General features: G+C 35.5%; 1 protein-coding gene across 4 annotated transcripts in view; it reads left to right on the top strand.

Moving 5' to 3' along the window:
- LOC134529332 (ras-related protein Rap1) overlaps positions 1-22,243 on the top strand; it is a 221,888-nt gene that overhangs the window by 89,811 nt on the left and 109,834 nt on the right. For all 4 annotated transcript variants that reach the window (XM_063363287.1, XM_063363289.1, XM_063363290.1 and 1 more), the window contains exon 4: positions 11,824-11,952. In XM_063363287.1, the coding sequence (XP_063219357.1) occupies positions 11,824-11,952 (129 nt within the window). The remainder of the gene's footprint in view (positions 1-11,823; positions 11,953-22,243) is intronic.

Raw genomic sequence — 22,243 nt, 5'->3', positions numbered from 1 at the left:
GGCCAGCCAACCGGGAAATCGGGAAATACGGGAAATAGCCAGGATTTCTTAATAAAACCATGAATACCTGGAATCAACCAGGAATTTTTATTAGAACCGGGAATTTTTTTTATGAAGTAACGATCGCAATAACATACGGCTGTTAAATGAGCACGTTCACCACCCGTCGAAGCACGACAGTATGCTTGTGAGCTATATTTTGTGAAAGTTAATTTGTTCATATTGCATTTAAAAACTTTTGTAGTACGTAAGAAACCGTTAACAATTCATACTTCCATACTTATTATGTTTCTGTATTCAAAAGCAACAGCATTTTGGCTGAAAATGTTGTTGTAGTGTGGTAGTAATTTCTCGCACGGCATGTTGGTAGCACTTGTTTGTATGTATATTTGTTTTTATTTGCGCTCGTGTTGTTCCGTCACGGTATCATGGATACTTTTCTCGAGTTTTTTTAAAAGTTTAGTTGTGCGGGACGTTGTTTTGAATTTTTTAATCTAACATGTAATTGGCGCAGACTATCAAAATGTCAACGAGTTCGGTCACCACATACAATGACAAATATACGGAAGAGTTTGAATGGGTGGAGAAAGATCCAAAGTGCAGGACAAACGCTATTTGCAATTTGTGTAATGTTAAAATCAATATCGGTAGCATGGATGGGAAGAACAGCATTAGCCAGCCACGCAAGAGGGGCAAAACACGTGCGTTTGGTGTCAAGTAATTTTTGTGACGTTAGATTATAAATTTTTTTGTTGGTGGTAGGTTTCGTTTTAAGCAAGTTCGTTGATTTAATTTTTAAGCCTATAGTTAAGTTGTCTATTGTTTAACGCCAATAAAACATCATATTGTGTGTGCTTTGTGTAACAAAAATACAAATTGTATGCAAATATTGATAAAAACCACCCTTGAAAAAACCTGGAAAAAACCAGGAATTTTATTATCCCAGAAGAGTGGCCACCGGCCACAATTGCGATGTCCAATGTCCGAATGTATTGATTTCTAAAGTTGTCACCAGAGCGCAGTAAATGTGCCAAACCAAATGTTTTTGTTTATTGTTTTGATGCTTTGTAGTTTGAGATTGAACTTATGAAAGTTTTCGGAGTTCAATATTATATATTTATTCAGTAAGGCAAAGTGGCAAATGTAAAAGCTAAAAAATGAACTCATATCACACTGCCAGAAATGTATTTGTGTGTACCTTCCATTTCCTTCAATAACAAAAACAAACACCACGCTTTCAAACGGGAACCGGAAATTCAAAAATTGTGAGTGTTCTGTTCTTTTTCTGTGTACGAAGTACACAGGTTGGGACAAAAAGTTCAAATTGACGAATGTCTTCGGACCAGGTAGGTTCGGACCTTTGCCCACTTGACGCATGACGTCAGAGGGTCACGTGGAACAATCAGCGACAAGTGTCCTTCGGACACAGTTTAGGACATTGCTATTGTAGACGGGCCAATATTCGGACCAATACGGTATTTACATGGCTGTGTTTTATTTCTCATAGTGGTTCCAAGAGCTTCGGTTCACCAGCTTCTAATGTAATTTCCGAAGTATTTATACATTCTTAATAACATAACCGCAATGTATTTTTAAAAGGTTCAATTCAAGAAAAAACCAAACCAAATTCATCCTACATTAAACCAACTTGTTTCAAAAGCCAAACGGTAAACGTAAACACAAAACACGACGCCATTTCCAAACGAATATAGTTAGCAGGAATGTCAACGACTACCGTATTTTTGATGAACGGTTGCAATAGTTTACAAAACCGTTAAAATTAACTGTTTCAAATATTTTATTCAATGATAACCTTTTTATATACTCGGTTTGAGTATTGAAGTTAATCACAGAGTTTTTCCGGTCATATATGTTTGAAGTACAATGAAATTAATTTCCCGTGCTACACATTTTTTAATCCAAATCTTTCCATGGTGGTAACCGAAAGGAAAAACAATAGATAACAATTATTAAATATTATTATATATGAAATAAAAATTCATGTCCTCAATAACTCTTAAAAATACTAAGTGAACTTTTTTTTTTGTGGTTTCATTCACAGAAAATATCTTGTATAAACTAAATATATGAAAACCCGCCATTGTTTAGTGTGGTAACATATTATATATATATATAAAACAACGATTCGACTTCGAAAATATTCGACCATCAAAATCCACTATTCGCACACCCCTATTATTTTCTTTACATGTCATAACATAAGTAAACATTTTTGGCTCATGTGAAAAAGACACACACAATGAGTAGTGTTATGCCCCTTTAGTTCTAAATTAAATAAATCTATCAATAAGGAAGCCTGGAAGAATTGCTGGGACAAGCAAGTCGCTCAAGTATATTTGCCAGAGGCGAGCACAATTTAGTATATGCTCTAATACCGAGGAGGGAGCACCGGGTGGATCATAAGTTATACTTCTAAGTAACAACACCAAGGTTCGGGCTGCTGAATAAGTATTTTAATACAAGCCAACTATCCCTTCATCATACATTAGCATCACAATCAGGACCCTTAGGAATGAACCATTTTAAGGAAATTAATGATCTTTTACAAAATTATCAAATATATGGTTTTGGGGTGGGGTGGGTCATGTTTAAGTGAATTAATTATATATACACTTCCTTATATAATGGTCTCTTACAAGATTAGCCTTTTGTATATAATTTTTCATCTTAACAAACATAGTTTCCTTTTTTGTAGTCAAGTGTAACAGTCCAGAGCAATTTACTTGGGTACACAGCTTTACATAGGTGCATTTGTTCTTCACTTATCTGTTGCTTGCTGGCGGTAAGAGAATGGCGAATGACATCCCTGTGAAGTGAGGATAGACCCTTGGAAGAGCGCAGCTTTCAGCAATTACGGGGACCTAAATATGAAGATGACACGGAGCTGTCACAAGCGTCATGTAGCGTTTACAGGGATACCAACGTCTACGGATTCTCCGTAGTTCCTACGGACAGAGTATGTAAACTACGAATCTCCGGACGGTGTATGGCTGACTACGGATGCGCGGCAAATTAGTTTGTAGTCCTCTTTTTTGGCGTTCAGTAAATTTTTAATCGGCAGACAAACATTATTCTGAGAGCCGTGTTCCTTGTTTTACGTATTTATTAATTACGTTGTATTCATTTGTTAGTGAAGAATGCGGACTACAGGCCAGGCATCGCGAAGATGTTTATTGCGTTCTTTGTTTTGTGTAGTTCACCTTCACAAGGCTGGCGCGCGCGCGTCGCTATCCGTGCAGCGTTGCCATTAAAGTGATACGTAGACGTACCGATGTTTCGGTACTCGTAGCAGTAGTTTCCAGGATGTTCTGTTACGTGCGTACCTGTCTTACGCGGCGAGCGTACCATACTCACTAAGCGACTAACTTACTTGCACTGTTGCCACGCACTTCAGTTCGGGACATTGTTGTTTACACCCGGTTGCCAGTATTAGTTTGCCTTTGCCGGTTGTAGTTTGTGTTTGCGTTATCTGTTGAAATGTGGAACAGTGGTTGTTAAAATAAATTAGTCATGATATAAGGCGAAGTAAATATTCAACAACCGTGTCGGGCAATGAATGCACGTCCTCGAAAAGACAAAAGGTCGCAGCGCAGCGGTTTCGGACTGAGTATGCACGCGAATGGCAATGTTTGAAAACCAGCGAGGTGTCGGAACATAGTGCTTTTTGTACCGTGTGTAATTGTGACTTTTCAGTCAAACATGGAGGCCGTGATGATTGCAGGCGACACATCGCTTCCAAGAAACACATCGAACTTGCGAAGGTTAAGGCGGGAACGAAATCATTAAGTTCGTTTTTTACCAAGACAGAGAATTCTCACAGCATCATGAATGCGGAAATGCTATTTACATGTTTTATAGTAGAACATAATTTACCACTATCATCAGCAGACCACGCCGGAGATTTATTTAGGGCCATGTTTCCGGACTCTACAATTGCTAAGAAATATGCATGTGCGCGTACTAAAACAACTGCAGTTCTCAAGTCGATGGCGCAAGATACAACACGCGATGTTGTTTCCATCCTGCAACATGGTAAGTTTTCCATGGCAACTGATGGCAGTACAGACCAAAATAGTGTTAAACTCTACCCCATTTTGGTCAGTTACTTTGACAGTTCTAAAGGAGAAATAGTAACTGCTTTGCTCTCCATTTTAGAAACAGACGACAACACTGGAAAAGGAATTTTCTCTGTTATTGATTCAGAGATGAAGGCAAAAAATATACCTTGGAAAAATTGTGTGGCATTTGGCAGTGACAATTGTAATACAATGTTAAGGCATTTGCGAGGAGTAGCATCCTTCTTGAAAACAGCAAATCCTAGCATAGTAGTTCAAGGTTGCGTGTGCCATTTATTGCATATTTGTGCCCAGAAGGTTGCAAAACAGTTGGGGAGTGACATCGAAACATTAGTTGTTGACATTTACTATTACCTTGAAAAAAGCTCAAAGAGGAAAAAGGAATTAGTTGCTTGCCAAAAGCTGTGTGGTTTGAAAACACACAAAATTTTGAAATATGTTTCGACCCGCTGGCTGTCATTATTGGATGCTATTAACAGACTTTTGGAACAGTGGGATGCATTGTTAGAGTTGTTTGGTGTCGAAGATGAGTCAGTTAACGATAGCCATAATTCTCGTTTCTTAAGTGTAAGGAACATTTTAAAATCTCCTCTCACCAAGCTGTACTTTTTTTTTCTTAGTAGTGTATTACCCGCTTTCACTTCTTGCAATGTAAAGTTGCAATCTGAGGCTCCATCCATACACATTGTTAGCAGAGAACTGTTGGCCTTGTTCACAGATCTGTTGGTTCGTTTCATGAAACCAGATGCAGTTGTTTCAACTAATTCTGACATAACTGAGGTACAGTTAAAAAAAACGGCATCAGAAATCAGATGAAAACCTTGTGATTGGAGCCAAAGCAAGAGTTTACTTAAGGGAAAATGAAGAAATACTTTCTACATCACAGTTGAAGTCATTTTATGAGTCTGTCAGAAATTTTTTTGTTGTAGCTTGTGACTATATGATTTCTAAACTGCCCATGAAGGATAAATTTTTGAAACACACTGAGATAGTGGATGTCAATCTTAAGAAAGAGAAGAACTTTTCATCTGTAGAGTATATTATGTCTCAATTTCCTGGGGTTGTCAATGAAAGTGAGATGGATGAAATAGAGCTTGAATTCAGTAGGTACCAGATTGACGAACTAAATCAAGAAATCCTAGGTTCACCAAAAATGGACGTATGTTGGGGAAAAATCTCCAACTTGGTAGATGCGAGTGGCAGTGTTAAGTACAAGGTTCTCCCAAAACTTATGATGACCATATTATTAGTTCCTCACAGCAATGCTGCGACAGAGCGTATTTTCAGTATAGTAAGGCAAAATGCTACTGACTTTCGTGCAAATCTTGGAACTGAGACATTAAATGCTTTAATGGTTGAAAAAATAAAAATGGGTGCACACGGAGATAAATGTTACAAAAAGAAGTTTTCCAAGAAGCAACTAGAAATGGCTAAGCATGCTACTGTTAACCAGTTGAAGCAAGGAGGTGTGCATAAGGAGGATTTATAAATTAACTTGTTGGCACACTGCTGAAATGAGACGATTTTGTAAATATGTGTGTATATAAGTTAAATGTATATAGACATTCCAGAAATGAGTGTACAACTTAAAAAAAAAAATAGTAGGCCTAGGCCTATTTCATAACTTTCGGAAATATGTGATCAGAAATTCCTGTTGAGGTGAGCTTGCAATTTTTTATTTATAATTTAGCCATAAATGAGATATTTTAGTTGTGAGTGCAGGTAAATGTAATGTACCATGTTTTAAGTGTTCTGATTTATTTGGTCTCTCATTGTGTTTGCATGTGCGTTGTATGTATACAAAAAAACAATTTTGGTCATTTTTGAGTTTTAGAGGGCAGATAGCACTTAAGGTGTTCATTGTTTTCTCTCTTTCCCTCAAGGCTACCAATGTGTATAATTTTTAACCTGAAATATTATAAAACAATAGCAAATTTCCAACTGGTAGTATATTTAATATTCAGATACAAAAACTGCGTAAATAGCAGTTTACACCTTGAAATTCAAATTTTTCCGGGGGTGGGTCTCCGGACCCCTCTCTTACAAAGTGTGGTCGATGATCCATTGGCGAGGAGGGGTGACTACTGATGAGACTACTCAGAAGTTGGCATCCCTGCGTTTATGTGCAGGTGTTGAGAGCACCCCACTGTGAACAGAAAGTCCACAGCGGAAAATTTATGAAATAAAAAATTTACCTGTCAGGAAGGGGGGGGGGGGTGGTTAAAGAGAAATTAGTCTCACTCACCCTTCGGTGGGGTAATTCAAAGATCACAGCATCTTGAGATGTCCAACGTGAAACCAGCTGATGAGACATAAGCTGTCAGAACTAATTTCAACACTACCCTTTTGTTAGAGTTCTTACAGTAAGGAAAACATTCCCTGAATCACCTTACTACATCCCATATGTTAGTCGGCTACTCTTAATCAAAAGTCGTTATGGAATTACTCGTGGCAGAGAAGTGTGGGCTGATGACTGAGACGGAAGCAGAATGGTGACTCCTTGCTAAGGATCGGAGGTTCATGAAATTTATAAGCGGGCTAGGTGCTGGGAGACAACAGGAAAGGGAAACGTCCTTCTGATTGGTTGGGTAATTTGGGTGTGTGCACAAAAAGAATTAAAAAAACTTTGTGTCGTACATTTAATGGCAACTGGGTCGGGTGTGTGGCACGCTCAGGCGGAAGGCAGAGGGATTATGTCGGGCCAGGTTCTCAAGACAGCCGCGACGGGGTGTGCAGAGGTGCAACCGTTAAGCATTGTGCCAAAGGGGGAGTGGGCTGAATGGAGTCCCCTTTAGAGAGCAGGATGGGAATAATTTTAGTTGGGGAGTTTGCCAATGAATGGCGTTTGAGGTAGCTGCAAAGTGTGCAGAGGAGGCGCGGCCCGAAGCCACAGGGGATAGGGTGCTCGACTGGTCATTGCTTGCGGTCTCATTTCTGGGAAACTCAGTACAAACATAGGAGGTATGGGGAGAGGGGCAGGATGCTGCTGTGGCAGGAACGGAAAGAACAGAGCCCCTGGGGCGTGTTCTGGAGGCTGAAATCTCAATCCGGGTGTTTGACAAAACTTGTTGATCTCAGGTGGGGCTTAAGGTGCGGGTGTGCTGGGGAAGGCTGATGTGAGCTAGCACTCCGATGCTGTTTGTGCCGGAGGCACAGTAAGGGTTTGTAATGTCAAACTGAAATTGAGCTGGGAGGTGGGCAAATAGGAACATTTACATTTTGGATAGGTAAATTTTTTCAGTAAAGTCCATAAAAATTTTACTTATTAACTATCACATCTGGTCAGTTACAATATAGATTAAATTTTAAAATTGACTTAACAACTTCCTTTTTTTACTGTTCTTATACTATAATTTTTGTAAGTAAGAGAGTTCAAGATTGATTTTAAAATGTTCTTAAATATTATACAGAAATCACATGCCTGCGCACCGGTCGATGCGAGGGTATCCTCAGCGTGGGCCTCAAAGCAATGCACAGGCAACTGTGGCCAGTAGAGAAGGGGCACAACTCTTGAGTGTGTGAAGATGACACGGGAAAGGCAATCCAGTAGGGAAGAAAGCTGAGGTGAAAAGGTGCTGCCATCTCCCATACCGGGAAAACACCACTTCCAAAAACCAAACCGAGCAGTGGTAAAAAACAAGGAAATTAATGAATAAACAGGAGTGACAAAAGGAACAGAACAAGTAGAAATTTAGGGTTTTGCATTGAGAGTAAAGTTACACTTACCGCTGTGGGAAAATCCAGAAGCTACATCCCAGGTAGGCCGAGAAAGCACACTTATGTTGGTTGCACTCGGTCCTTTACACTCCATAGCTGCTATTTAACTTTACATAACTGATGTTAGCGTAGTCAGTCCTACACGTGCATCTCTTCCCCTCTTGTACGTATAACTGTACACCATGGTACACCTCTTGTTTACAGAGTTGAAACAGACGTCGTGGCATATTGCCTGACTTTTTTTTTCCAATGGTAATTTTGTGCAAACTGAAATTGACAGACGTGCTATTCAAGACTGGGGAAGTAGAATTAACATCGCGATAAATGAATTTGCTCAATCTAAATACATGTGCTAAGTAAGGGATTGGTATATTGTGATTTTACTTTATTTCTGTATTCTGTATGTTGGTGTATCAGGGTGGCCACTCACCGGGAAAACCGGGATTTATCAGGGAAATCACGTTGATCGGGAACTATCAGGGAAATGTCAGGGAATTTTTTTAATAACCGGGAATTTTTTGTCGTGTATATTTCCGCAGAGCTGCCTACCATTACGGATTTTTCGTAATTATTACAGATTTAACACAGAAGTACGGAATTACAGAAAATCGCTGGTTTATTACGGAAACGAGGCTTTGTGCTGCTGGGTAACGGAAAAAAATTCAGTTTCTGGTGTGCGTGTTTCGTGAACGCAGTTCGAATACATCACGTGGTTGCGCACATAACGGAACTAATAAATGTGCGCATGTACTGTCGAAATAAGTAGATTAATTCTTGTGTTTTGTAATAGAAATGGTACGGTATTACGTCCGTTGTACGATACCACTAGTACATATTCTTGGAATTTTCGTTTGTTAGCTACTTACATCACGATAATTTTTGTATGGTACTTTGGCTAACCTGCGTTGTGTTAATTACTTTCTTGAAAGCCATTTTATTCATCAAAGTGTTTTTGTCGTGTCTACAGACGTGAAACCATTTTATGTTTTTCGATAGTGTGTTCTTCAGTGCCGGTTGTAGAAATGAAGCGTGTGACAGTACAATGTGTATCTGGGGCAAAAAAAAAAAACTTTATTCTTCAGAACTTTCGACCAAACTATTCAAAAGAATGGCCATGCTTTTCATCTTCAAATGTTTTGGGACGCCACGCGTTTTGTAATGTATGCACGTGTAACTTTTCAATTGCACATGGTGGAAGGGATGACTGTAGACGGCATATTGAATCAAAGAAATATGCAGAACATTTTAAAGCCGTGGCGAGCAATAAATATATATATCGCCGTTTTTCGCTACATCTGAAGAAACGAAAGTAACAAACGCAGAGTTATTGTTTTCAAGTTTTTTGGTAGAACACAATTTACCGATAGCAGTAGCCGATCATTCGGGTAATTTGTATAGAGCTATGTTTCCGGACTCAAAAATTGCACAGAAATACAGCTGTGCGAGAACAAAAACATCTGCCTTAGTGGAGTATATGGCTGGTGAAACTAAATTGAAACTGTTGAATCTTTAGTAAGTGAACCATTTGCTTTAGCCACAGATGGGAGTACTGATTGTAATGCAGTGAAGATTTATCTATTAGTTTCATTTTTAAATCAAACACAAGGTAAAATTTGCACTGTACTGTTATCACTTGTTGAGAGTACTAAGACTAAGAATATTTCACAACTAGAAATGTTACACTTCAAAAATGAATATAAGAACAGTTATCAAAAGTTGTGTGAAAAAATGTTTGAGCGCTCGCCACTGAAATACCCCATTCTAGGGACAGGAAAAATTTGCGGGTTCAATGACCTGTAGGATGAACTCCATAGTTCTGCGTACTCTCGGTCAAATGCCACCCACTCATTGGATGCTGTCTTGTGAGACGTCCCAACGTAGCAGCCTGAGATTCGATAAAGCTTTGGTCGGGTGTTTCTCATTGGCACAGAGTCATCCAGGTGAGTAGTGAGCTAATAGCAGAGGCAGCACTGAGGTATAACTATTTATATTTTAGCCTATCTCGAAATAAAGTCGCGAATTTTTCCGGTCTCTAGACATAAAACAAAACACAGACTGCAAGTCATTGAAAGGGACGCCATAATGTAAAGTGACATATTTAAAATGTATTATGTTATTTAACGAACTTCCGTATGTATATAATGAAGAAAATATAGCAGGGTGCTAAAATATGAGTAATCTCTTTCTATCTTTATATATATATATTTCTTGTGTGCGTGTGTATGTCACTGAACTCCTAGACGGCTGGACCGATTTTGATGAAATTTTGTGTGTGAGTTCACTGGGATTCGAGGATGGTTTAGATTCACAATTGGATATTTTATCTCGATTCTGAGTTAAGAAAAACTAAAAAAAAACACGCTTTATAAGCAAAAATTGCAACGCATTATTAGAAGCCATTAAGTTTTGCTATTGTAAGGAACTAAGTAGGGAGTTAGAAAAAAATAAAGATCCTGACAGTTTATAGTGTCGCCATATTTGTTTCAATTTTCAATACCCTTTTTGTATATTACAATTTAAATTGCAGAAAAAAATCATCTTTCATAGCCCCACAAATAGTGAGTGTGTGTCATTTCTCTATAAAATTATTTGTGTAGTTTATTGATTCCATAACGAATTTTTTCAATCATTTTTAATAAAAATTATTCATTTTTTAAATAAAAAACTATTTAAAATAAAACTATAAAAAAAATTTGAAAAAAATTCTATTAAAAATTATTTACTTTGGAAAAAATTATTCATTTTAAAAGTTATCAAGCAAAAAAATAATTTTTTATTAAATTTACACGTGAGTTTTATAAAAACCAACCTAACATAAAAATTATTTGGTAGCTTATTGACTTCATAACATATTTTTCAATTGTTTTTAATAAAAATTAGAATTTTATAACGTGAGTTTTATAACAACCAACCATTTTTGAATTGTTTTCAATAAAAATTAGAAAATGTTTATTTAACTAATTTTTCATTTATAAGTACATAGTTGTTAATTTTGGAATGTTTTACATTCGATCCGGTAGACTGCGCTACCATCGCAGCATCAAATATTAAATATTCTATTTTAATTTCAGTTTGTCCTGACAGTTGGTGCTGCGATCAAATTGAGAAAAATATTTGAAATTTTGTGTTATTATTGTGTTCGTTTAAGTCGTGTGCTAATTAAAATATTAACTATGAATATAAATTGATGTTTAAGAGTTTTGAAGTGTTCCTAAAAAATGATACTTTTTGCGAAATTTAGGGTGGAACCGAAGTAAGTATATATTTTGTATAAATTTTTTATCAAATTTACACGTGAGTTTTATAACAACCAACCTAACATAAAAATTATTTTTGTAGCTTATTGACTTCATAACATATTATTCACTTGTAATATTATATTTTTTCATCAAAAGTATGTTTTTTTTTATAATTGTAAATATCAGGGAAATTTTGAATTTTTAATCAGGGAAATCAGGGAAAAATCAGGGAATATTTTTGGTGACTGTGAGTGGCCACCATGGTGTATAAATATGAACATGGTTTTAAGTTACAAGTTTTATTTCCTTTAAATATGCTGTATATTATAATTGTCTTAGCCACATATGTTTTTTCACTACCAGGAATATAATTACACTAGTACTGGTTTCAAAATTTTTATGAATTTAATCACTTCCCAAAAATCATCCAATCTGTATTATTTGTTTGCAGTTCTTCACACTATTTTGATAGTTAAAACTTCTACAGTTAGATATTACAAGACTTGCAACTACGTTATGCTGGCAAATATAATTTTTAAAAAATTTTTTGTGCTGTTTCTTTGAAGGGACCCAACATTTAATAGAATTAATTTTACCTTCTATTTTAAGGAAACGGACAAGCCCATAGTAACAAATATGTTTTTCAACTTTAACATTGCATCCAGAGTTAAATGAGTTAGTTTAAATAATGCCTTCCACTAGCATATGTAAACATGTTTATTTCCTTAATTTGAAAATAATATAAGAGCGCAGTTTCTTTTGTGTTTTAGGAGCAGTTTACAGCAATGCGGGACTTGTACATGAAAAATGGCCAGGGATTTGTTTTGGTTTATTCCATAACTGCCCAGTCAACATTTAATGATCTCCAAGATTTACGAGAACAGATTTTGAGAGTGAAGGTAATACCAATTTATGATTACATATATTTTGTGTTATTGAAATCTCTAGTCTTGTTATGGACTCCTTAGCAAAAGCATTTAAGGATAGAAAAAGGATAGCATAGTTAGTAGAAGTGCCAACTTAGGTGTGAGGGTTTTTGGATTTTATTCTGGGGCAAGACAGTTGTGTGGGGCATTTTTGATTCTATATTAGGTTATGATTAGTTTGCAAACCACCCCAATTAGCCTAATGGCATAAAATCCAGGGTGTTAATGGGTCCAATGAAATAAATAATTAAACAAGAGTAATGTTTCAGAATTAGTAAGACAATAATGTTAGCTGAGTTTTGTCATCATTCTTTATCTTTGAATGTTACTTAGTAATAGTATTCATTTTTGTATATAGTGTGTATGTGTGCATGTGTATTGGTTGTTTGCTTGTATTAGTAAATTTTCAAGGGTGTTCATCTAGTTTAATGTGATAAGTGTGGGAATACAGATCTGAAAAGGATATCCCAAATTATTTAATTATAGTTTATTAACTACCATGTACACTTTTTCATAAATTACATAAAACTAAATTGATGTCCACAAATTAATTACACTTTTATAAGTCCGCTATTTGCTCTCCCCACTAGAACTCAGATTGACAGTGGCTCTCTCTTATTGTTCGTCTATAACCTTACACTTCAGTCCCAACACACTGCTTCGCAGTACCCACACGTCCACCATGCTGCAACATCATCCCTCCCTGATGATCCGTTCTTAGCACACGAAGCCAGTCATTCACTATTGCTCTCCAAGGGTTCTCTCACGCTCCTAACTTCCTCTTGCATCGCTCCAAGAATTGGCCAGTATCGCCACCAGTCTCACTCCCACCACGGTTGGCCCCACCTTACATGCCACTCAAGTCCCGCCATGGAAAGGTCTCGTAGCCCTCCGAAGTGTCGCGTTGTCGAAGTCCCCTGACTTAACTCTCGAAACTGCAAGAACTGTGGCATTCTAGTTGTGCCACTTCACGTGATGGGGCTCTGGGTATCTGCTAAACTCCCGAGAGAGTCTAAGAGGCACTTGGACTCTACAAGACAGAAAGAGGCATAATAATGAGGGACCCATTTACTGGTACTGGTAGTGGAAGGGGAAGGAACGGGCATTACTTGTGTCGTGGCGGAGTGATATTATGTATGGGACTACATGCATACAGTTTTGTCGTGGAATAACTGTTGTTTTCCTCAAGAAGTGCTTGCTCATATTTTTATGCTAGAACAATTGTGGTTGCAGTCATTAAAGGGTGGCCTTAGACTAGGTAAACCGGGAAATGTCGGATTTTTTTATGGATCGGGGAAATTTTTGAGATATGGTCATTTCTGCATCATGTTTGTTTTTGCATCTTCAATGGCCATTTGTTATAAAAATGTGTTTTTATCTGTAGCATTTAGAAATAAAATGTGTGCATATTACCATATTTACCCGAATAATCCATCCTCAATTGTTCCTAAAATATGTGTTGAAAAAGCGCAGTGCACAGCTTATTCAAAACTTGACGGTACATTGCAATGCTGCATAGCACCAACTTCCGTCAAGCTCAAAGGTTGATCAACCTGTCAGGGTTCATACACGTCCTGGAAAACCTGGAATTTCAAAAAAACTGTTTCCAGTACTGGAAATGTCCTGGAATTTGCAAATAATTGTAAATTGTCCTGGAAATTTTATTGCTATCCCTGAAATTTTATTTAGCACACTCTGTGTTACAGTAAAACACTTGATTAAATAACTTAAGTTTCCTTTTACTGAAGTAAATTCTCCGTCCGTGCAGCATGTATTGTAAACAAACATAAATTTATAGATAACATGTCGTGAAGTAGATGTTTATCTGTAAACTAAAAAGGCGTAATACATGAACTGGCACTTTAAAGCTGTTTTTTTTTCATTTCGGTGTTTTCACCAATGTGATTTTTTTTTGTGGATTCCCAAGTTAATGATCAAAATTAATATGAACATTATATATTAATACATAGATACTAGTAAAAACATTTTTAAAACCATTAAAATGAGGAAATTATTATTTACTTATAGTCAGATCTGTACATAATTCTAACTTTTATATTAATTTGTCAGTAATACTCTTGGCAAAAAAAATCACAGTTTCCTTCTTGTCACAAATCATAAAAATATATTTACAGCTGCAAAGCTTTCAAGTTGATATTTTCCTTTGGGTGGAGGATGTTGTTGTATCAGAACGGGCTATTGCTATTTGGCCACAAGTTACGGCATTTGTCGATTCTTACAAAGGTAAACCCAAATCTGCTCTGTGTACCAAGTCTTTTCAGACTGTTCAGAAGGCTACTAAAGATCCACTGATGGTTGCCAAATTGTCTTTCTTTTCCTTTATTGGAAGTCAGATACAACCATACCTCAAGTGCTACCAGACTGATTCTCCCAGCTTTCCAAGCTTCTGACACAATAGAATCGTTGTATGGACTAATGTCATTATTCATAAAGAAGGAAATTTTGGGTAAGGCAAACAATGATGTAGATTTGTGTGCACTTGATCCTAATAGCAAGGATAACACAGTGTTTACGAAGAGTATCGAAACTGGTTTTGCAACAAGAAAACAACTGATTATGTGTCTTACACAAAAGAAAGTCAAAGACAAGGATGTTTTAGTGTTCAAATCTTAATGTCTACAGTTATTGAAAGTATTGGTTAAAAGAATTCAAGATAAAAATCCATTGAAATATCCTGTAGTGAGATTTTCCAGGTGTCTTGACCCTAGAACTCTACTATGCAATGAAACTGAAACCACTGAAACATTTAAAAAGTTTCTCCAGCAGATTGAAAATAGAAAACTGATCAGTACAGGTGTGTGTGATGCAATTTTACTATAGTTCAAGTTGTTCCTCACAGAAGTGTCACCAGATCCTTCACAGTTTACAAACTTTGATAGAAACACTCAAAGGTTAGATTCTTTTTTTGTAATTATTTCCTGGACAACCAACAGTATGCAGATTTCTGGAAAGTATTTAAACTTATTTTGACTCTTGTCTCATGGCCAAGCATCTGTAGAACGTGGTTTCTCTGTCAACAGAGAAATGCTTATGGAAAATTTAACAGAAAAAATTCTAGTAACGATGAGGATTGTGTACGATGAATTTAAAGATAAAAAAGTAAGTGATGTTATTTTCAGTAAAGAACTGTTGGCAAATGCTAGATCATCAAGAATGCGCTATCAGCACTTCTTGGATGAACAGAAGAAACAAACATCTAGAGAGGAAAGTAGTAGAAAGAGGTCTCACATGTTAGAAACTGTCTAAGAACTGAAAAGAAGAAGCTGCAGATTGAGAAATCAATTGATTCAATGAATAAAGAAGCTGATTCAATGGCATTACTTGCTGAGAAAAGAAATGATTTCACTCTTCTTTCAAAGTCCAACGCATACAAGAAAAAATCACTTGAATCGGCTGCCGAAGTCGCAAAGTTAAGTGAAGAGATTGAAAAACTGTCTAAAAACTGTTAAAAAAGGTAATAATTGTTTTGTTGTAGTTTAGAATCCTGGAAAAATATTAAAAAACAGCATTTATATTATTATTAGTGTTTATCTTTGAATTAAGAGCTTGCCATTTTATCGATTACAACATAGTATCAAATAACAATTGTTATGTTTGAAAATCTGTGAAATATCCTGGGAATGTCCTGGAATTGTCATTGAAAATTTTTTCAATTTGTGTATGAACCTTGCCTGTTTTTACTTGATTGTCTACGGACATCTTGCATGCTATTTGGAAGTTAATGTTTTCTAGCTGTGATTATCTACCTCGGCTGTAAAACCCTTGAACGATTAAATTTTATGTGGAAATAGGAAATCATATACGAAGAAAGTCGTATAATGACTGTAGGTAATAAAATAAGATTTGATTTTGAGTGATTGTGGTAATTCATTTTTTTTAAAGGAGAAAATTTGTTGTTTATGCTTTTTAAGCAGTTTGCGATTTATTTTGTTTATAATGTAGCATTGATTTAGGTGATTCGTGGCCAAATTTTTAATGGTGCTTCACTGCAATAAACAAAAGAACTTTGGTCAGTACGGTAATTAATTTTTATTCATGACGATTTTTCCTCGTATCACGGTAAACATGATTACTAGTTTTAATGGAATTATTGAAACTTTTGATAGTATTGTTGTGGCAAGAATACAATGCTGGAAAATAAATCTGGTACACGTCAACAACAGTACCGACATTGCTATATTATTTTTACAGTAAAACTTTAAGGCAATATATAATTTGGGATAATCATGCAAGCTAAAATAAAAAAAAATTAATAACATGTTGAAATATGGTTTTAAGGTCAGTTTTTTAGTTTAGTGGGAGGCTTATTCTAAACAACAAATATTTTTGGTTATTGTCTAAATATCAGGCTTATTCAATCGCACGGCTTAGGTAATTCTAAAGGAGAGCGGCATTTTCTATAAAAATTAATTAAAAACTCCAAATAGTCTGTTATACTACCTGACATGTTATACAATCATTCTTTCAGAGGGTGTTGTGATACGAGTGGTATTGTGAGCATGGTCAGCTAGCTAAGTTAAGTTTACATTAAAAATTATGAAATATTGTATGATTTTAGGCTTTACCCATATAAAATGTAGCTAAATTAATGAAACATTCTTACTGTTGTGTAGAGCTAACCAGCTGTTAATACAATTTAAAAGTATGTCTAATGTAAGTAACTTAACCTAAACAATTATCCACACTATTTAAGTTCTTATGTTGCAGCGATCTAACCTAATCAACCATTTTCACAATTTTACTCTTGTTTAATGTACCCAACCTAACACAACCACTATTACGGTCAATTACTGGTAAACTACTTGTATCTGAATGCCCTCTCATATGATGATTGGAAATCATGTCAGGAATTAACAAAAAAAAAACTTCTTGCAATTTTTATTGGAATTTTTGCAGAAGAGTAGCTTTCCTTTAGAATTATTGCTGCTTATTTTGGTACCTAAATTGTATGCTACAATTCAATTAAGTTTTTATACATAATCTTACAATGTTAAAATTCAAGTTCAATCTTTTACTTTTTTTTTTGTTGAATACTTGCAGTTAATAAAAAGCAATGATTAATTTTTATAAGCGAAATAGGTTAACACTGCAAAATCAGGATCAGGGAAAACCTGGAAAAGTCAAGGAATTTCATTTGAGAAATTGTGTGGCCACCCTGTATTAGCAATTTCTGTATTTTTCTGTGACTTACCGGCTAGAACAACCCTGCTGGACTGCCCTCTTTGGAAGTGAAAACAGGCGGCGTGGCTGTCAAGAGTGATATCTTTGCACTGGCTAGTTGTTTAGTTGGATGTGGGAAGTTGTGGTTGCTATATCAATTAAAAGGCCACGTGGCATTGTGCCTTGACCATCCTGGTGAAGAGGGAAGGGGGATTGGGAATCCATCTCCATAGTGGCTTTCCCTTGGTTGGTAGAAATTAAGCAAATAAGTTATAAATTACTGTAATGCAACTCACGATACCCTTTACTTGTGGTGTAAGTCTGGTTTTGATACTTTCCCCCACCCTTATAATAATCAATTTTGAAGAAATTTTATATTTAAAAATTTTTTTCAGTTTATAGTTTTTAGTGAGTGGAAAGTCACTGACTGGACTTGTATTCTGCGGGACACTGATTGGAGTCCTGGTTTGGTCATCCTTATTTGATTTTACTTTGTCTCCCAAAATCAATCCAGGAAAATGCTGTCATACTTCCTGAAGGTGTGCACTTACACCTGTGTGATTTGCGCATAGTTGGGTGTGTTTGTACACTCTCTTCAGTGTACAGGTATTACACACACAAGCTCATGCATGCATTCTGTAGCATACTAAAAAAATATATATGCACATGCATCATCTTGTTTACACCTAAAATGTTTTAAGTGAAAGTGTCCTAGTCATAAATAGTAGCTGCTGTGGATGCAGTAGGTATTATTTTGCATCTAGATTGAAAGAATAAAATCAGTCTAGTTTAGCGAATGTGGACTTGCTTACTAAAAGGTTCACAAGTAATGTAAATAACCTACTTCTTTATTAGTTTTGTTGTAATTAAAATGTTGAAATGGTATTGTGGATATTAATGGAACTTAACATTTTTTAATGTGTATATAATATCAATTTATAATTCTTAATTATGATTTTTTTTGGAATTTTAAATTTATTACATGCCCACCAACAGCCGAGGGCTTAGACAGTGGGCACGAAAAAAAATAATACGAGGACAGCGGTAATATGTGCTGCTACGTGGACACTCCAAAACCGTCGACACCATAGTAGTTAAGCACTACCTGTGGGAAACCACGGCAGATAGGCATATCTATGCCAACCTACACACAGAAGGCGAGTGGACCACAAGGCGGCAGTGATTAAAACAAAACAAAACAAATAGACACATACAACACAAATAACAAAAACAGAAAAAGGATAAAAATACATAATTATTTTTTTTTTAAGTTCATAAAACAGTGAAACAATCAATATTACATAAATTAGGAAATTAATTAGAGAATTAATGAACAAGAAACACTAGGAATACTAGTAAAAATATATATAAATGACACTACAAAAACAGATTTTGAATAATTGCATCCTGAATTGTTTATTAAATAAATAACATGTTTAATTTATTTTAGTTGGAAATAATTCTGGAGATTATGTTGTTGTTAGGGAGTGTACACAGAGTTGAATTGTGGAACTCTTGAGACCAGTATTATGAGTAAGTACATTTGATTTTGAACAAAGAGGCAATCTAGGTAAGCTCTACAGTCAACAAGTGAAGTTAAAGCAGGTTGGGGAAAATTTCTGTAGATTAATTAGATGAATTAATTTGTTTTGTATACTTTCTATTTTATTGATATCGATCATCTTGAAGTTATTACAAATAATTGAACAGTATTCAAGTTTAGATTTAATTAAAGATAAATAAAGGGAAAGTATATAAAAAGATTTGGTGGCAGAAAAAGTGATGTATTTGATAAGGGCAAGTGTATAAGTGTATAAGTAATCAACACTCTTATGAAAATACAATTTAGCATCTAATGTAAGACCCAAGATCTTTTATAAAAAATGTTTTGGAAGTTAAGTTGTTTACTAATTTATTGTCATAAATCACTTGGTGGTATTTTTTAGTAAAGGATATTTTTTTGGAAGTTAAGTTGTTTACTAATTTATTGTCATAAATCACTTGGTGGTATTTTTTAGTAAAGGATATTTTTGTTTGTTTATTAAGTGTAATTAAATTTTGTTTGCACCAATTATTGACGCCATTAATCAGGGTGTCTACTAGGTCACGAAAGTCACGAAAAAGTCACGAATGTTATAAAAGGTCACAAAAGTCCCGAAAAAGTCACCATTTTTAAGTATATTTTGGTAAAAGTCACGAAAATATTAATTACAAGGCTAATGTGTATTTCTTGTGCACTGATCTTGTAAATACCATATTTTTTGTCCTTTTGGCAGTTTGCATTTTCAGGAAAATCATCACATAAGATATTCCCACACAATACATTTTCCCGTGTTTAACTAGGCCAGTCCCGCCATTTTCGCCATAAGACGTTTGCTTTAAAATCCCGTTCAAAATGTTGCTTACAGATTCTATTCTCCTACGCGCAACGTCATAATTTTCACATATAATGCAGAGAAAATTTAAAAAAAAAGTCCATTAGAATGCTGTGAAAACGTAATTTATTCAATTCTCGTACCTTACACGCTTAAAAAAAAGTGGTATTCGTTCCGTGGCGGCCACGGCGTAGTCAGTTTCATTATTACTCTACAGAGCTAACAACGATCGCACATAATCGATTGTAGCTGTCAAGGCGTCAATGCGTCAATGCGTGTGACCCGCGTCCATATCGATAAATTGTTAGCCAAATGGCGAGCGTTCATAATCAAAATTATAGCGTTGAGTTCGTTTGTTTACTGCTTGCTTGTGTGTATGAAACGTAAATTTATGTTTGGCTAGGATAAAAGAAAGCCAAAAATTTGTGCACATAATGTGTGATGTATTTTCGTGTTTTGGTTTTGTTAACGACTATGTTTACAGATTACAAAAAAATCCGTAAATTGCCGCCACATTTTATTTTCCAACTGAAATCATTGTCGAAGAGGTTAAAGTGCTACGGAATGGAATTGTAATATTTTCTATGATATAATATGCTGAAAATGTTTGCCAACAAATGTTAACGTGTTTTAGCGCTTAAAGTGCGACGAAAAAATGGCATGAGGGAAAGCAGATCTAATTAATTTTATTCAATTAAGTTTCAAACTAACCTTAATTTGTTAACTTAGTATATTTTTGCATGCTTTTACTGCAACTACATGCTAATAATTTTATTTTCAGCGTTAATTGAATGAAAAGTAACTAAGAAAAAGAAAATGCATGGCAAATGTTCTTTTAAAGAATATTGGCTCTCATATGAAAATGATAGGTTTTCAAAGTGGTTGCGTCCTGTTAAAGATGACTAGTACAAGGCATTTTGCACACTCTGTAAATCGAAGTTTGATGTAAGTCACAGTGGTTTGTCATCTGTGAAGGTTCATGAAGCAGGAAAAAAAACATCTGGAGTTGTCTTCTGCCATACTACAAAGCAAACAATCAACACTAAGTTTTTTGAAGGTTGACAAGCTCACATTTGGGTCAGGAAAAAGATACTACACCTTCCACTTCAAGTAGTTCAGGAACCATAACTACTATTGATAAATCATTTACTGAATGTTCAACTCCTTCAAATTCAAAGTCACAACATTTCCCAGGTTCTTTAAATAAATATTGTGTTGATGAGAATGTGTGGAAAGCAGAAATATTGTGGTCACTTAATAAGGTAATGACACACACATCTGACAGAGGTTCATGCGCTACTAGTATTTTTGTTCCCCATAATGTTCCCAGACAGTGTTATAGCACAAAAATTCAAAATGCAGAAGGATAAAATTGGTTATGTGACAACCTTTGGCCTTGGCCCTTTTTTTTCAAGATTAATTTTATAACATTTAAAAGTTATACCGTTTTAACAAGTTTCGTGGTCACACTTTAGTAGAAATTGTCATGAAAAAGTCACTAATTTTTATTTTTGTAACTCAGTAGACACCCTGTAAGTCATTTTGTAATAATAAACAATCATTTGTTGTTTAGATTTTCCTATAGATTTTTAGATTGTCAGCAAAGAGTATACCAGTTGAGTTTTAGAAGACCTGAGTGATATCATGTATAAATATATTGAAAAGCAAAGGTGATAATGTGGAACAACAGAAGGAGCATTAAACATGAAGAGGTGTGATTATTAATGCATACAAAAAAAAGTATTTTTAAGAAAGTTGGAAAACCATTTAACGTAATTATCGCTTAAACCAAAGTTAGATAACTTATGAAGTAGTAATGTATGATTAACGATGTGAATGCTTTAGCTATGTCAAAATAGCATGTATCAGCCTTGGTTTATAACCAAGGTCAATCTTAAAGAATAAGATGATGTATACTTACTGACACACAAACATTTCAATAAAGTAACTTAAAAACCTAGAAAATGTTTATCATCAGTGCTGCTAGCATTTTTCATTGTAAATATACTTTATTAATAAGTACTAATATCAGACAGAGGACATAACATTATATGTTTTTCTTTCAAGCCATTTTTCAAAATTCAAAGTTTTCCAACTATGTTTATTGATAATACTGGTGGGAGATTAGTTAGAGAATTAGTGTTCAATTTATTACTTAATGGCCTGCTTATCAGCTAAGATAAAACATTTAAAATTTCTGAAAGTGTACTCAAAAACTTGTTGACTTATTTTCAAAAATCAGCTTGTCATTGATGCAACTGATTGCATGCTAGTGCAGTGTAAGAGAACTTAAGTTTCGAGGACTTATTTTGCAATACGCTTGTGAAGGCGTCAGAGTGAAATTGTCGACGCAGCACCCAGATCTCTGTCCTCAACTCACTCCCCCGTCCGGTTCCTTCTTCCATCACGGAGAACTGCCACCTTGCAATGCATTTTTTGGTGCTGTGTTCAAGCATTGTGCTGATGAATAGTTTTGTGCAGCAAGTTCAGGAGAGTTCAGAGGTATCTTTAGCCAGCTCCATGGATGGTTGTAATGGGCCGAGGTAGGTCAGTAATTAATAATCGCGCAGAGATAATGTTTTGTTGCTAATAGACTAGCGAGAGTAGAGTTGGCTGGCCACGAGTCACTCAGACATGCGCCTGGCGGTGGGTACTCAAGATCGAGGTCCTAGGTTCTAATCCGTGCTAGAGTAGCGGCTACCAGTGAC

This window comes from Bacillus rossius, chromosome 2 (genome assembly GCF_032445375.1).
Source record: "Bacillus rossius redtenbacheri isolate Brsri chromosome 2, Brsri_v3, whole genome shotgun sequence".
Lineage (NCBI taxonomy): Eukaryota > Metazoa > Arthropoda > Insecta > Phasmatodea > Bacillidae > Bacillus > Bacillus rossius.
This window is presented reverse-complemented; position numbering and strand designations above follow the sequence as displayed.